The sequence below is a fragment of the Carex rostrata genome, chromosome 2, assembly GCF_964058835.1.
Source record: "Carex rostrata chromosome 2, lpCarRost1.2, whole genome shotgun sequence".
In the NCBI taxonomy this organism is placed as follows: Eukaryota; Viridiplantae; Streptophyta; class Magnoliopsida; order Poales; family Cyperaceae; genus Carex; species Carex rostrata.
In genome coordinates, this window is record NC_135919.1 from 13,873,861 (window position 1) to 13,889,141 (window position 15,281).

Consider the following 15,281-nt stretch of genomic DNA (forward strand, 5'->3'; position numbering starts at 1 on the left):
TATTGATAATTTTCAGTTCTAATTTATCCACTTCTTATTGGCACTATAATTTTCCAATATTAATTAAGAAAAATATAAACATTACTATATATTAATTTTCAACATTATATAAAATTTTGCCTTTCAAATATTTATTTGTAAATATTTCTAAATTTCCAAATTAACATTATACACACTTTATTTCAATTATATGTTCACAATATTTGATTGTTGTAATTTAAAATTTTAAACTGCTCATCTATTCAGAAAATACTATTTACTCGTTAAATGTTATCTATTTTCATATATTACCTTCAGTTATTAATATCATATTTGTATTTTTCATAATGTTACAGTCTTTTCATTGTAAACAATTTAAAGTAGATTAGTTTGAACTGTTTGAGTTCGTTATTCCTTGAATGACCTGCTATTTGTAGTTGTATCACATTAATTTTGAGATAAATTCTTGTCAAACTTTAAGAATCAAAATAATCGTATTATTCATGTTAAAATATGGCATTGACAAAAAAAGATTCCGTGGATATGGCAGCAGCTAGCCAGCAGATATTCTGAAGAAGTCACAAGTAGATATTGATAGGAAATGCAATGTCATCTAGAAATCTAAAAGCGGACATGCATTATTGCGTATGATAAATAAAACCCTACTTCCAGCCAACGTCCAACAAACTCGGTCACTTTCATCAATTCGCTCGCATTTAATGCTTCCAGCCGTGCCAGCATTTATTATTTGGATCAACCCGGCTTTTTCGTTTTTTTGACCTTTTCCTTTACGTCAGTTTTTCTTTTCCGATGAATCGCTACATCAAATTTGTAGACATTAATTATTAGCTGATAGATCGGTTTGTGAATTAATTTATATTATTTTAGTATTATTTAAGAGTAGGAATAATGGAATTCAAACATGGATATTAGATAAGGAATATTTCTGTTAAAATTCGAACATGTAACTTTCAATTCTGTGTTTCAATTATGATTTATATATATATATAGAGATGGGCTATGGTGCATTGCAATGCATGAATCCTCTTATGCATTGCACTATAAATCATGGATTTAAAGTCCAAACGACCGATCCGAACTGTTCATCTTGTTCTTCATATTAATATGTACTTGGGGACCAAATTTTATATTTTTTGGAATTTTTTTACTATTTATTAAGCAATTTTGAAAGTTGTTGATCTGATGGTCCAGAAAATTTTACTGTTTTTTACTGTTCACAGCAAAACAGCAATTTTCAAAAATGCTTAATAAATAGTAAAAAAAATTCAAAAAAATGTAAAATTTGGTCTCCAAGTACATTTCAATATGGATTAAACATCTAACGGTTCGGATCGGTCGTTTGGACTTCAAATCCGTGATTATAGTGCAATGCATAAGGGGGTTCATGCATTGCAATGCACCATAGCCCATATATATATATATATATATATATATATATTTCTGTTTCTAAAATTTAACTAGTCTATTCAAAATGCTTAATATGATTTTCATATTAAAATGTATTTGGAGACTAAATTTTATATTTTATTTTATTTTATTTTTTTTACTATTTATTTAGATAAGTATGTATAAAATCACTGTTTTGGATGATTCAAAATCTTCTGAAAACAACAATTTTGTATCTATTTAAAAAATTAGCAAAACAATTTCAAAATAACTAAATATATATTTTGACCTCCAAGCACATTTTAATATGAGAATCATGTGTTTAGATCTACCGTTTAGATTTTGAAAAAAAAAAAAGTGGAGAATAACTTGAGAACAAAACAAATAGTACATTTTAACTCTACTCATTTAATATTTTGATAAACGGTAAAATTAACATCAATTTTCATAAATTTTTGTCCGATGAATCCCTACATCATTATAAAGGTAAGATTTATATGGTAAGTTTAGTAATATTTTTTTTCAATTAAACTAAAAAAAATGTGGACATATTACAAGCTTTGTAGATTGGTTTGTGTAAAAAATATGGACTTTATACGAGTAGAACTAGGGTGTTCTTAAGTTCACCAAGTTATTGGTTAGTTAGATTTTCAAATTTAGGTCTTGTTCCGCACGCTATAATTTTGTGGGAATCAGATGGGATTGGGGTAAATTTCCTTTTTGTTTCCAAGCACCGTTCGGCTGACTAGTTTTTTTCCCGATGGGTTCCCAAATAATCGTTCCCAAGTTATTGGATTGACTTTAATCAATGAATCTAGAACGTTGAAACCGATCTACTTCATAAGTGATGTATTTATATGTATAATTTTAAAATTTTGAATTAATTTAGTATAAAATCAAATAATAAAAAAAGTTTATGAATTAATTTTAATACATTTAATTTTTTGAGCAATTGACTTAATAATAAATTAATTAAAAAATTCATAAGTTTTACATGTAAATATATCACTTGTAAAGTTTTACATATAGATGTCAGTTTCAATAATTTAAATTTGTCGTTTGAAATCAGTCAGTTAGGTCTTAGAATTAAGCTCACCAAAGGACCTGGTTAGCATAAGAACATCCTAGTTCTACTCATTTTATATAATGAATTTTTGAATTATTTAATATTTCATCAATTATCGTTAAATATGGACCGTTACTAATTTGATAACGGTATAACTTACATCAATTTCACCATTTTTCTTCACGATGAATCCCTAATTTAAAAAAGTGTCTATTGACAACAATAATTTAATTGATAAGTTTAGTAATATATATATTTTTTCAATTCAAGTTAAAAAGTTTTTAAGATAAAAAATTGTAGACAGACTATTATACTTTTATATAATTAAATATTATTTAATATTCCATCCACTATCGTTAAATATGAACCATTAATACTTTGATAAACAATAAACTTACATAATTTTTTCATTCTTTATATATATATGATAGTGTATAAAGTATACATCATATTTTAAATGTCTCATTTAAAAATTAAAAATTATTTTTAAAGCTTATCAATATTATCAAAACAATAATTTATACTTTCAAAGAAAGAAAAAATAAAGGACGAAACAGAAAAACAAAGTGCTTCAATCCTTTGAATTCGGTGTGGACCACCAAACGAGTACAAATCCAGAGTCGTAATTCAAAAACTGCTTTCAAACATTTTGTATTCCTTTTGCTAGAATCACTGTTGAGAACTGTTAGTTTTGGTTGGGTCCCCACATGTCAGTGACACTCATGCTCCATTCGATGAGGCACCTGCAATTCCGCTACAGAAAATCCATGTTCATGTTAACTATGTATGTGCTCTTCACACCAGACCCATGAAAAACAGGTCATAAATTCGTGTATTAGCTCAATAAAAGATTTGATAAGAAATTGGATAATAAAAAAATAATTCTACTCCGTAGCTAATTAAAATATATACAACAACAACAACAAAATCTAGCGTGTACATAAATTTGTATCCACAAGTTATTTTAACATTTTAACAAAATCAACAGGCAACAATGGCATCACTTATGTCGAGCAATAACTCGAGTTAGCTACAACCATATAATGGCCTTTATTACGCACTCTGAGCACAGAAATCAATCTAATTAATAATTAATCAATCCTTTACCATTCTCCCATCAATATCATTTCATCAATATTCGAGGACTGGTTAGCTATCCATCCCTATACACTCTCTACTGTTTTTGTACCAGCAACATTTATAACTCATCTTATATCCCAAGGTTCCAAACTACAACTTGAAAAAAAATCAATAAACAAAGGCATCATCACTTGGCTGCGGGTTGTACCTAGTGGCCATGGAGATGCAACAAAGAGGTGACAGATCACCTTTACCCGGATCAGGTGCAGCGGTTCCTTCTGCAGCCTATCTTGTGTGGGAGGATCTGACAGCTGTTTTGCCGAGTTATGGTGGCCGTAAGCAGCCACGCAAGCTGTTACAGGGGATCAACGGCTATGCAGCGCCGGGTCGGATTATGGCGATCATGGGCCCGTCCGGCGCTGGCAAGTCGACATTGCTCGATGCTTTAGCAGGTTTGCACAGCTTTGATAATTAGCTAATGGTTCTTTTTCTTATTTATTTCGAGTAACGGTTCAAAGATCTGTTAGCATGAGAAAGACTTCTTAATTAATTCTGGCCACAGTATTCCTCAGTCATCACTGATGTATGTAGTGATGATAGGAAGTATACCCAAGATGGATCTGTAATAGATTTAATGGAATTTTGTTCCTCTAATTTAACCAGCTAACTATTGCTTTTTTTCTGATTTTTGAATGTTGGAATTGATCTAGATAAGTCATATATTTGCAATGTTTGCTTAACTTTACATATATGTCAGTTGGTTTTCGTTTATTCCGTAATTATTTGATTGATTTGGTAACTCTTCCAAGAAAAAGCAATATATATATAATTTTTTTTTTGGCTGTTTGCTGTGTGTCCCATCACAAGTAAAAAATGATTTATAAAAAAAAAAAAAACGGATAAAAGGACTATTTCTGTACTGCTTTCAACTAATTAATTGAACTTTAATTTTGAATCCAATGCAAGAGCCGGTTTTGTTATCAAAAATCATCACATGCCTCATGCATGCACCGTCTATATATTTGTTTCTTTTGTTTCCCAAAAGAAAGGAATTAATTTAGCGAAAGTAAGGTAATCTATCCGTCAACCATTGTCATATACATCCAACCATTTGTTTTAAACACCTTGGATTTTCCCCATAATCAGATGGTTTTTAGATTGGAATCAATTAATGAAGTGACCGTGGATTATCCAAATCCAGCAGTCCATTGATTTCTACTTTACTTTATCCAACCAAATACCAAAGTGGTAAAAAGAAAAAGAATAGAGATCTGATCACATCATAGTCTGGCTCAAGTAAGATTCTGGAATGTGAAGTTCCAAGTCTTTTTTTTTTTTTTTTTTAAATATGACTAAATTATTATCTTTTACTTGTGCTAATTTTGGTTATTGTATGCACCTATTTTTTTCTTTGAGCAGGGAGACTAGGTAGGAATGTTGTATTGACAGGGAAAGTGCTCTTAAACGGCAAGAAGAGAAGGCTTGATTATGGTGTTGTGGTAAGTGGCCCCCTCTTTCATTTGCATTTTCTCCATCACCATCTATTTATGATTATAAAGTTTTTTATCAATGATAATTGATAAGTACAGCCTGATCTATTTTAGTCCGTTTTCATAGTTTTAGTCAACATTTCAACATGACACCAATTAGTAATTAGTATTTCATAAAGAATACTAAACTTAAAGCACTTGGTAATCTATTTAATCTGGATTAAAATTCATGAGAAATAGTTTTGAAAAACTCTGGTTGATTTATTGCCAACTACCACAGCTGCATTTCAATCAAAAGTGTGGCACCCTAAGCCTTGCAAGTTATGGCTATTAAATTTTAAATAATATCATGGCCTCCCCTTAAAAGCTTTAGCCCCAATGGCCTGCATGGTGTTAATTTTTCCAACTAGTACTTCATTTTATTGGTTAATACTTGTGGAAAAATATATATATAGCATGTAATGTTTATGGCTAATTCAAAGTGTATGGTTATAGGGCCACAATAGGAAAGCCCAAGCAAATGATAACTTAATTTTCTTTTAGGCTTCCAATAAATATGATGCTTGCAACTAGCTACTTATTCCTTCATAAATTGGACTTAAAAAATTAGGCTACTTAAATTCTATTGCTATATATGACAAGTTGCAACCTGAAAAGCTCTGATATTACATTTTTTCCTCATCAAGAATTTCCTTGGTGGTATTCCGGGTCATATAGTTGAACTCTGATAATTTTGGCAGAGTAACACAAAGTTGTATAATTTTTCTTTTGAAAGTTAGTCGGCATAGAAAAATTGTATAATTACGTAGAAATGTAGAATTAATGAATGAAAATAAACATGTAACTGTTTCGAGTTTACTAATCAGAAATAAAAAGAGAATTCAGACCCTCAAGAGTAGAACTAGCTGTTACATTTTTTTAACAGGATGAAAAATCTAGGTTGATTGGGAAACAATAAAAATTGAAATCTCTTGTTGTTGTCCACAGGCCTATGTGACACAGGAAAATGTGCTTCTGGGAACTCTCACAGTGAGAGAAACGATTACCTACTCTGCTCTCCTGAGGCTTCCTACCACAATGTCAAAGGAGGAGGTGCGCAATCTAGTGGATAATACAATTGAAGAAATGGGCCTCCAGGATTGCTCCGACCGTACCATTGGTAATATTTTTAATTGAGGATTACGTAGATATAACATGAGTTTTGGTTAGCGTGCTATCGATAGTATAAGACGTCTTATGTTATCGTCTTCAAAATCTATTAGAGAAGCTTCAAATAACGAATTCAAACTATTGAAACTGATCTATTTCAAGAGCAATGCTTTTACATACATAGTTTATAAATTTTCGAATTCATTTAGTATAAAGTTAAGCTGTCAAAAAATGAAATTTAATTTTAATGCATTCATTTTTTATCATTTTTTTACCACTAAACTTTATACTTAATGAATTTAAAAGTTCATATATTTTATATGTAAATGCATCACTTGTGAAGGAGATCGGTTTCAACGGTTTGGTTCGTTATTCGAAACCTATCCGATAGGTTTTCAAGGTGCTAGCACGGCATGTCGCCATACTATCGATGGCACGCCAACCAAATTCAACATAATATCATAGCTGAGATATGTTGGATGTACTATCAGTATATAGTGACTTTTTAAACATTGTTCTATTTTGATAACTAAATAGTTTGGTGCAGCACTGGTGTTAATATCATATAGGATAATTGTACCTTCGCCATACAGCTTGGTCTCTGTTCTGATACTTATTGGGCAAATTAACAGACCTTGATTGAATCTGCAATTTGAAAAATAATAGGTAACTGGCACTTGAGAGGCATAAGTGGTGGAGAGAAGAAGAGATTGAGCATTGCACTGGAGATTCTAACACGACCTCGACTCCTCTTTCTGGATGAACCAACCACTGGGTTGGATAGTGCCTCTGCATTTTTTGTTATACAGGCTCTAAGACAGATGGCAATTGATGGAAACAAGACTATAATCTCCTCTGTGCATCAGCCTAGCAGCGAAGTCTTTTCCCTATTTGATGACCTCTGCCTCCTTTCTGGTGGGGAGGTGGTTTACTTTGGTGATGCTAAATCAGCTACTAAGGTAATAGTTAGTTTTGAACTCTAATATTTTATTAATTTTTTTTTTTTAATTTCCAAAAGAGATACTATAATACCTAATATACGCAAAATAGTTAGATATTGAATATACACAAAAACTATAAGAAAAAAAGACTTCCAAAATGATGAGTAGTATTGACTAGGAGATTGGAACGTCAGGAAGGATACCACTCTATACATGTAAAAGTTAATAGATAACAAATCATTTTCTGCCTACGGCTTTTGAAAGCAAAAAAAAAAAAAAATCATTTTCCTCACAAAAGAGAACAAATAATTTAATTGTTGTCTAACCAAATTATGTGTCCATTTTATAGTTCTTTGCTGAGGTTGGGTTCCCCTGCCCGAGCCGAAGAAACCCATCAGACCATTTCCTCAGATGCGTTAACTCTGACTTTGACCTTGTTAGTGCGACACTGAAAGGGTCTATGAAGCTGAGAAGAGTATGAATCTAGTCACCTTTTCTTTTGCTATTAGCTTATTGTTGCTATTTGTTTTTCTTTAAATTGAAATTGTGCTTTTCTTTCTACTTGCTGAAGGAGGCAGAGTCAGACCACCTGTCCAAACTAAGAACCTCTGACATAAGAGCAAGTCTGATAGAGAAATACAAGACATCGGAGTATGCAGTAATGACTAGGAAAGCTACTGAAGAGATCTCAAAAATAGGAAGCATCTGTACAAGTTCTATAAAATTTCAGGTCATGAATTTAATACCTGATAGTTACCAATTTATTTGATTAGTTAATGTGTACTGTTATACTGTTAATATTTGCGATACCTGCAATTTTGTATTACTGGATGCTTCCCGGTGTAGTAAGTAGGAAAAAAAATATGGCAGGTTACGCTCAGCCTTATGAAAAGGGCCTCAATCCTTAATTCCCCATCCAAGAAGTCCTGCACCTTAAAAGGATGGAAAATCAAACAAACAAGAAGCACTAACAATATTGCACCTTTCAATAAAGAAATACGTAAAATAAATATTAAATTCCAAAATATGTCTACTGATTCCAAGACAATGCAATAATTCTGTTGGTTCCAATTAGGGCTGTAAATGAGTCGAGTTTGAGCGAGTTACTCCCAACTCGAACTCGGCTCGTTTAATAAACGAGCGAGCCAACTCGAGTTGAGATGGTAATAACGAGTTGTAGAGCCAACTCGAACTCGGCTCGTTATCAACTCGAGTTGGCTCACAACTCGTTTAACCAGTGATAGTATTACAACACAAGTTCAAACTCAGCTCGTTATCAACTCGAGTTGACTCACAACTCGTTTATAACTTGTTTAACCAGTGATAGTATTACAACACAAATTCAAACATATTTTGCACGAATCTCAAAGCACAAATAACAGTCTAGAGATTCGGGTTTGATTATTTTGGAATTTATTGTGACCAATAGTTTGCAACTCGAGTTATAAATGAGCGAGTTGGGGCCAACTCGAACTCGGTTCATTTATTAAACGAGTTGGCCAACTCGAGTTGTAAATGAGCTGAGCTGTAAATGAGCCGAGTTAAACGAGCTGTAAATGAGCGAGTTACGAGTTCAAGCTTTTTTGCCCAGCCCTAGTTCCAATCACTTGATTACAGTGTATGTTTTTCTCTTGGTTCTAGGAAGGTCTAACATCTGAGTCAGAGAAAGGCAGCCAAGCGAGCTGGTGGAAACAATTGGGTACCCTAACAAGCCGTTCATTTGTCAACATGTCTAGAGATTTTGGCTACTACTGGTTGCGCATTGTGATCTACATAGTTGTTGCAGTATGTATTGGGAGCATCTACCATGATATAGGCACAAGCTACACTTCAATTTTGGCACGCTCGGCATGTGGAGGTTTTATGTCTGGTTTCATGACCTTCATGTCAATAGGTGGTTTTCCTTCCTTCCTTGAAGAGATGAAGGTTTTCACTCGGGAGAGGCGAAATGGCCATTATGGGGTGGCTGTTTACATACTCTCCAATTTTATGTCTTCTTTCCCATTTCTGTTTGCAGTCTCGATTGCCACGTCATCAATAGTATACCCCATGGTGAAGTTCGGCCATGGTTTTAGTCACTATGTGTACTTCGCATTAAGCTTATATGCAGGAGTTTCGGTAATTGAGAGCCTCATGATGGTTATTGCGGGAGTTGTTCCAAACTTCTTGATGGGGATAGTATCTGGAGCTGGAGTCATTGTAAGTAAATTATAAATATAATATTGCTATCTTATAGCTAGCTTACTTATGTTGATACCTAGGAACTTGGGAAAATTTGCATTGATATCCTCCAGAATTTTCTTTTTGTCACCTCAGCCATTGACAATTCTGCTGCTTTGGGATATGAACCTCAAATAAGCTTGAAAAGATAATTATCATGATGAATGGGATGAAGATATAGTTCAATTTCATTTTGGTACAGACTGATAAAATTTTACCAAATATCTGAAATTTTGCCAAAATTGATCTAAAGCTGCACATATCTTCCCTTCCTTTTCTCATTGAGGCACTCAATTAGCCAATTCAGCTATTGCAAAAAAAAGTTTGAGCATTTGAACAAATAAAAGGTAGCAGCAAGTAACTAGAAATGTACACTTGAAGGCTATATGTGTTAAAATCCATGTCTTGAAATGGTAGATACTGCAAATTAAAAAAAAAAAAAATGTTCATGGCAAGTGAAGTATGGAGGTATTGTTTGAACAGGGAATTATGATGATGGTCTCTGGATTCTTTCGACGGCTTCCTGACCTTCCAAAGCCGGTCTGGCGTTATCCACTCTCATACATAGTCTATGGATCTTGGGCTTTGCAGGTAACTGAGGATGTACTTCATGTAACAATTTTCAAATTAAATTATAATGCTATGTTTTCCAGGTGTACTTTTCTTTGTGACAGACATGACAATTTACGCTGTGTGTCAGGTTCTAGTTTGACTTGTTATGCTCAAGACCAAAGTCAATATTTTTACCAAAAGAGAAATACTAGACCCAACTTTTATTTGGTTAAAATTACAGAGGTGTGCCCGAATTAGTGATTTTGTTAATTCTTCCCTTTTAAGGTTATTCAGAGTTTGTCTAATCAGCTGATAACGAACATAATTACTTCTTGGTGTTTATTAAACTTTTCTCCCAGTATTTAATATCATCAGGCCAAAATTATGCCGCAGGGCAGATAAAATACACTTAGCATGGTTTTTCTTTTTGGGGAAGAAATAGTCTGAGAATCAATACAAAAAGAATATTTTTAGGCAAATAAAGCAACAGTATAAACTCATTCTGTTCATTTCTTTGCTTATAGGGAGGTTACAAGAATGATCTACTCGGGCTTGAATTCGACCCTTTATGGCCTGGTGACAAGAAGCTTACCGGAGAATACATCATCACAAACCTTTTTGGGATCAAACTCAACCACTCTAAATGGTTTGACCTCGGGATAATGTTTGTCATATTATTAGCCTACCGGCTTCTATTTTTCTGTGTTCTAAAATTGAAAGAGAGTGCCTCACCTCTATACCGCACAGTGTATGCCAAGGTAACCGTAAGGAAACTCATGAACAATCCCTCATTAAAGAAAAAATTTGTATCTACATCAAAGAGACACCAACCTCCACATCCAATGGCAATACAAGAAGGGCTCAGCTCTCCTCTTCCATACTGAAATAACGGTTTTATTTGTTTGAAATGATTTTTCTTTGATACTTGCTTGTACTTATTTTAAAGAAGAGAAAAAAAAACTTACATGGTCTTGTTGGTAGTATTAAAATAAGTGAAGATTCAATGTGATTTTTAGTGACCATCATACAGAATTTATTTATTTGCTTATATTGTACACTGGCTAATGTATTGATAAACTCGATATGTTCAGAAATCTGTTTTAAGCTTTACTTGCCTCTTTTTTTTTTTTTTTTGAAAAAGTGGGGATACCACCTGTTTCATTACGAAACGCTCAAGTTCTTACAAAATTTAAAATATACAACCAATAACAACTAAGTCAATTAAAGTAATTAAGACGTATCACTTCGAACCACAACACTCATAGAACTAGAAAACGTCATTAGGAGAATCATTGGGGAGACCATCAATAGCCATAGTCAATAGTTAGAAAGATCCGACCCCTCTAAACCAAAAAAAACATCCTCATCTGAATCCCCATGGAGCTTTCCCTTTCCTAAGTGCTTGTATCCGAGAGTATCATCAAAGGACCTGCCTGATTCAAATAAGTTGTATCCATATGAGAGTTAATTTAAAGTATGAATCATCAAGTCTGGTCTTACACCAATAAAAAGTTAAAACTATAATAGCGGACTCGTACGTGTTGGAATCACATGCACCTTTATTCTTTAGAAGGAAACAAAGCTCATATGGATACAACTTATGAGACTAACATTAGGGACTCGTACGTGTTGGACTCGTACGTGTTGGAATCACATGTACATCAAACAAAGCCTCAAAGAGACTAACATTAGGGACTCGTACGTGTTGGAAAAACTTTACTTGCCTTTTTAACAGTACCTCACCAATACACTTCTAAGTACTATAGCAGGTGAGCAGGCCAGATCTTATTAGAGCTACAATGCTTTGCAAATTAAAGTGAGTATTTTAATTTGTGCTTAACTGATTTTGAAAAATTCTAAAAAAATAGTAAAATTTTTCCAAAAAATATAAAATTTGGTCTCCAAACACATTTCAATATGAAGAACATGTTGAGAAGTTCGGATTGACTATTTGAACTTTGAAACTAGAGATATGAGCGCAAATTAAAACATCCACTTTAATTTGCAAATGATGGTAGCCTTACTCATCTTATTATATATGGTTGTATTTATTTATTATGACATATAAACCACCCTTATTTAGTTTGGAAAAACAATGTTGATTAACTGAGTTTAAAAGTTTCTGTTCGGATAAGAACCTATCAACTGCCCCTAATACAAAATGGATTTTTTTATTAAGAACAAAATGAATATGGTGACATTGAGGATTCTAATTACGCAATCTAAACTATTTCACCTGCGTAATTGCAGCACTCCTACTTATTGTGGTGTACCTACTCGTGGAAAATGCCTGTTCTGTTTTTTTTTTTTTTGACAAATCATCCATGCCTTTCTAGTTTTGGACAGTATAAGCATTCTAGCGCAAGTAAATATTAAGTTCAACAGTACAGGAACTTAAAATTAGACAGAATAAAAGACATACAATTATGTCCGCATGACAGATAATTAACAAGTGTATGATTGAAAATCAAGAACACGTGCATCGCCTTTGTTTAGCAGGTGCAGTGCAGGCTTTGTTAATTCCAAAATATTATATGAGAGTGAGTTTCTCTATATATGATTGACAATCAAGACTCTGTTTCATTTCTATATATATGTATTATATGAGATTGAGCTTCTAAATGGCAACCTTTCACCTCAATTAACCAGCCTCTCATATTACTTTCTCTTTTCACCACAACTCTCTTCTCTCTCTACCCTGTCTCTCTCACTAGCACACTAAATGAACAAGGCGCCACCAACACAACACACCTCCACTTTTACCTTCACGACACACTAAGCGGGTCCAACCCATCAGCCGTCCGTGTCGCAGGCCTCCACCCCAACGCAAACTCTCTCTCCTTTGGTGATGTAATCGTCATTGATGATCCCTTAACCAAAGAGCCAGATCTCAACTCTACTCTCATAGGAAAGGCACAGGGCTTCTACACGCATGTTTCAAAAGAAGATCTGACGTTACTGATGGTGGTTAGTTTAGTGTTTTCAGAGGGGAGATTTAATGGAAGCACACTCACCGTGATTGGAAGAAATTCCGTTTTAGAGAAGGTCAGAGAGTTCCCCATAGTAGGTGGCAGTGGCGCGTTTAGAGGAGCAAGGGGTTGGGTTTCAGATCAAACGTACTCTGCTGATCCTCATACTGGTGATGGAATATTTGAGTTTGATGTATATGTGATATGATTTTGGTGTGCAGATGGATATTTGAATTTGTTAAACAGAATGGCTGGCCTGGCCATATGGTAAAAAAGGGCTCAAGTAAATTGAATTTGTTCAACAGAATTTGAGTGCAGATTCCAGTTTCACTATTGATAATTAGAAGCAAGCAGAGGTTAATTTTTTTTTTGTGTGTGTGGAAGTAAACAGGCAGAAGTTAAATCACATGCACCTTTATTCTTTAGAAGGAAACAAAGCTCAACTCTTTAAGGCGATAGTCTCTTTGAGGCTGGTTTCCAACGGAGTGAAATTAATGCTTAGGCTCTTTGCCTTTCTTTTGGAACCTGGTAGACAGATAAATACAGCTTGTCATCTGCACATGTAAATTATACATTCTGATTTACTGATTATACTGATGCTTTTATATTCCTTTTTATCTTTACTGACATTTTGGTAAAAACATACCTATACCATTTCAAAATATTTTTAATGCTGGGATGTTAAATTAATATTTTTGTTATTATGAATGAAAGGTGTTCAGTGTAAATCTCTGAAAATAATCTTCCATCAGAGAAAGGCCTACAACACCCAACCACTGGTTTTGTTCCATACAGTACAGTGTGTTCTCACAAACTCAGAATTGGAAGAGAATTAAGACCTCTCACATACCCAACTGAGGACCGAGGAGGGCTCGAGAACAGAAGCTGAATTAATTGTGACTTGTGAGAGGTTCCTGGATCACAATTAATTATTTGTTTCATTTCTTTTAAATCAATGATTTGCAATATCTAATTCAGTTTTTGCCCTGAATCCTGAATTTATCTTATTAAAGAAATTCAACAGGTTCTAAACCAGTTCACTTAATAAAACCTTTTTAATCAGTAAGGTACAATAAGACGACAATCAATCATTTTATATCTTCCCAATTTACATTTTCTCTCCTAGCTAATCGAGCCAGCCACAACAATTTTCAATCTTCACCTTCTCTCAAATCTAGCGCACACCTCTATTAAAGGAAGAGCAAGCAAATTCTAATGCAAATATAAATTGACATAATACCTCACTAAGATCATTACACTCAATGAAGAAATTAAATCCAAATAGCAATGGAAATCTATAAAATTAACTACAGGGTAGTGAGCCAGGAGAGAAATGAAGCAGCCAGCCAGACAGCTAGTTAGTGTTAACGCTAGTGGGTGAGGGAGAATGTGTAGAGCACAATGCCAGTGTAGATGAAGAGGCCGGAAGGAACGAGGATGACGAGAGGCAGCACGGCTCCCAAGGCGGCGCCCCCACAGCTAATGCGGCCTAGGCGCACCTGCACTAGATTGATCAAAGCCAGCATGAGAAAGAGGCATGCGAACACTGATCCAGTGGCGCAGGCCAGGATGCCACCGCGCAGACCAAGGCGGTTGATGCGGGCGGAAGAGGCATGGCCGTGGTGGCTTACGGTGCGGATGGCCTGCTTGAGGCAGAGAGCGACCAGACTGGAGAAAAGGAAGCAAGCGAAGGCCAGCACGTGGAAGAACACCAGATCCGACTCCACGCGGTCCCCGGCGGCGCATTCCGGAGAGGAGAGCGTGGTGGAACCGTCGGAGGGGGTCCACGCCAGCCCCGCGAAGACCGCTAGAGTGAACAGCGAGTTCACGTTCACGATCCCGTCTAGCGCCGTTATGCTGATGCTCGTCCCGCCGCCGTTGTCCGCCATGCTCTCGCTCGCTTAATTATTTTCTTTCTACCGACTCCGCACTACTCAAGAAACTACTGATCAATCAATCGATCAATGAAGACCCAACAGGCCAGCCAAGAGGCAATGCTGATCTTTCTCCTTTCACTCTCTCTAAAGCCCCCTTTTCTTTTCACCTTTACTTTTATTATTAGTAAAGCTGTAAAGGTGAATAGGAACACACCGCCGGAGTTTCTTTGTTTTTGTTTGATTGGGAGCAGTAAGATGGGGCACAGTCGCACAGAACACGCTAACTAGCGAGTAGACGGCATCGTATCCGTCTTCCGCAGCAAGATCATAATCGTCCAGACAAATCACAGATCAACGGTGTATGATTTTGCTTTCTTCCCAGAAGCCCAATTCTCTTGTCACGTGACCTCCCTAATTCACACGTGCCCTTCTATGCCCTTCCACGACTAACAAAAAAAAAAAAAAAATTGTTGCTCGGGATTCATTTCAGATCGATTCGGAAAAAAATTGTAATTAGTTTGACCGATTCTGGTTTATTTTGTGTGAACGAG

The 15,281-nt window shown here is 34.9% G+C and overlaps 2 protein-coding genes across 2 annotated transcripts; one reads left to right on the forward strand and one right to left on the reverse strand.

Annotated features, from left to right (window-relative positions):
• The first annotated feature begins 3,391 nt into the window (after positions 1-3,391).
• LOC144543777 (ABC transporter G family member 15-like) lies at positions 3,392-11,001 on the forward strand. The gene is made up of 9 exons (XM_078292175.1): positions 3,392-3,984; positions 4,952-5,031; positions 6,010-6,181; positions 6,838-7,130; positions 7,462-7,587; positions 7,684-7,813; positions 8,758-9,311; positions 9,816-9,923; positions 10,409-11,001. Exons 1-9 carry the CDS (start codon positions 3,750-3,752, stop codon positions 10,766-10,768), a joined length of 2,058 nt encoding a protein of 685 aa, XP_078148301.1. The 5' UTR covers positions 3,392-3,749; the 3' UTR covers positions 10,769-11,001.
• A 2,928-nt stretch (positions 11,002-13,929) lies between these two features.
• MEE60 (maternal effect embryo arrest 60) lies at positions 13,930-14,926 on the reverse strand. The gene has a single exon (XM_078298563.1). It carries the CDS (start codon positions 14,740-14,742, stop codon positions 14,224-14,226), a length of 519 nt encoding a protein of 172 aa, XP_078154689.1. The 5' UTR covers positions 14,743-14,926; the 3' UTR covers positions 13,930-14,223.
• Between the last annotated feature and the right edge of the window lie 355 nt (positions 14,927-15,281).

Excerpts from the sequence above, each read along its gene's own strand:
- LOC144543777 (XM_078292175.1), top strand. The coding sequence starts at position 3,750 with ATGGAGATGCAACAAAGAGGTGACAGATCACCTTTACCCGGATCAGGT. Across the intron at positions 6,182-6,837 it reads TTGCTCCGACCGTACCATTG|GTAACTGGCACTTGAGAGGC; the intron begins GTAATATTTTTA and ends GAAAAATAATAG. Across the intron at positions 9,312-9,815 it reads TATCTGGAGCTGGAGTCATT|GGAATTATGATGATGGTCTC; the intron begins GTAAGTAAATTA and ends TTGTTTGAACAG.
- MEE60 (XM_078298563.1), bottom strand. The coding sequence starts at position 14,742 with ATGGCGGACAACGGCGGCGGGACGAGCATCAGCATAACGGCGCTAGAC.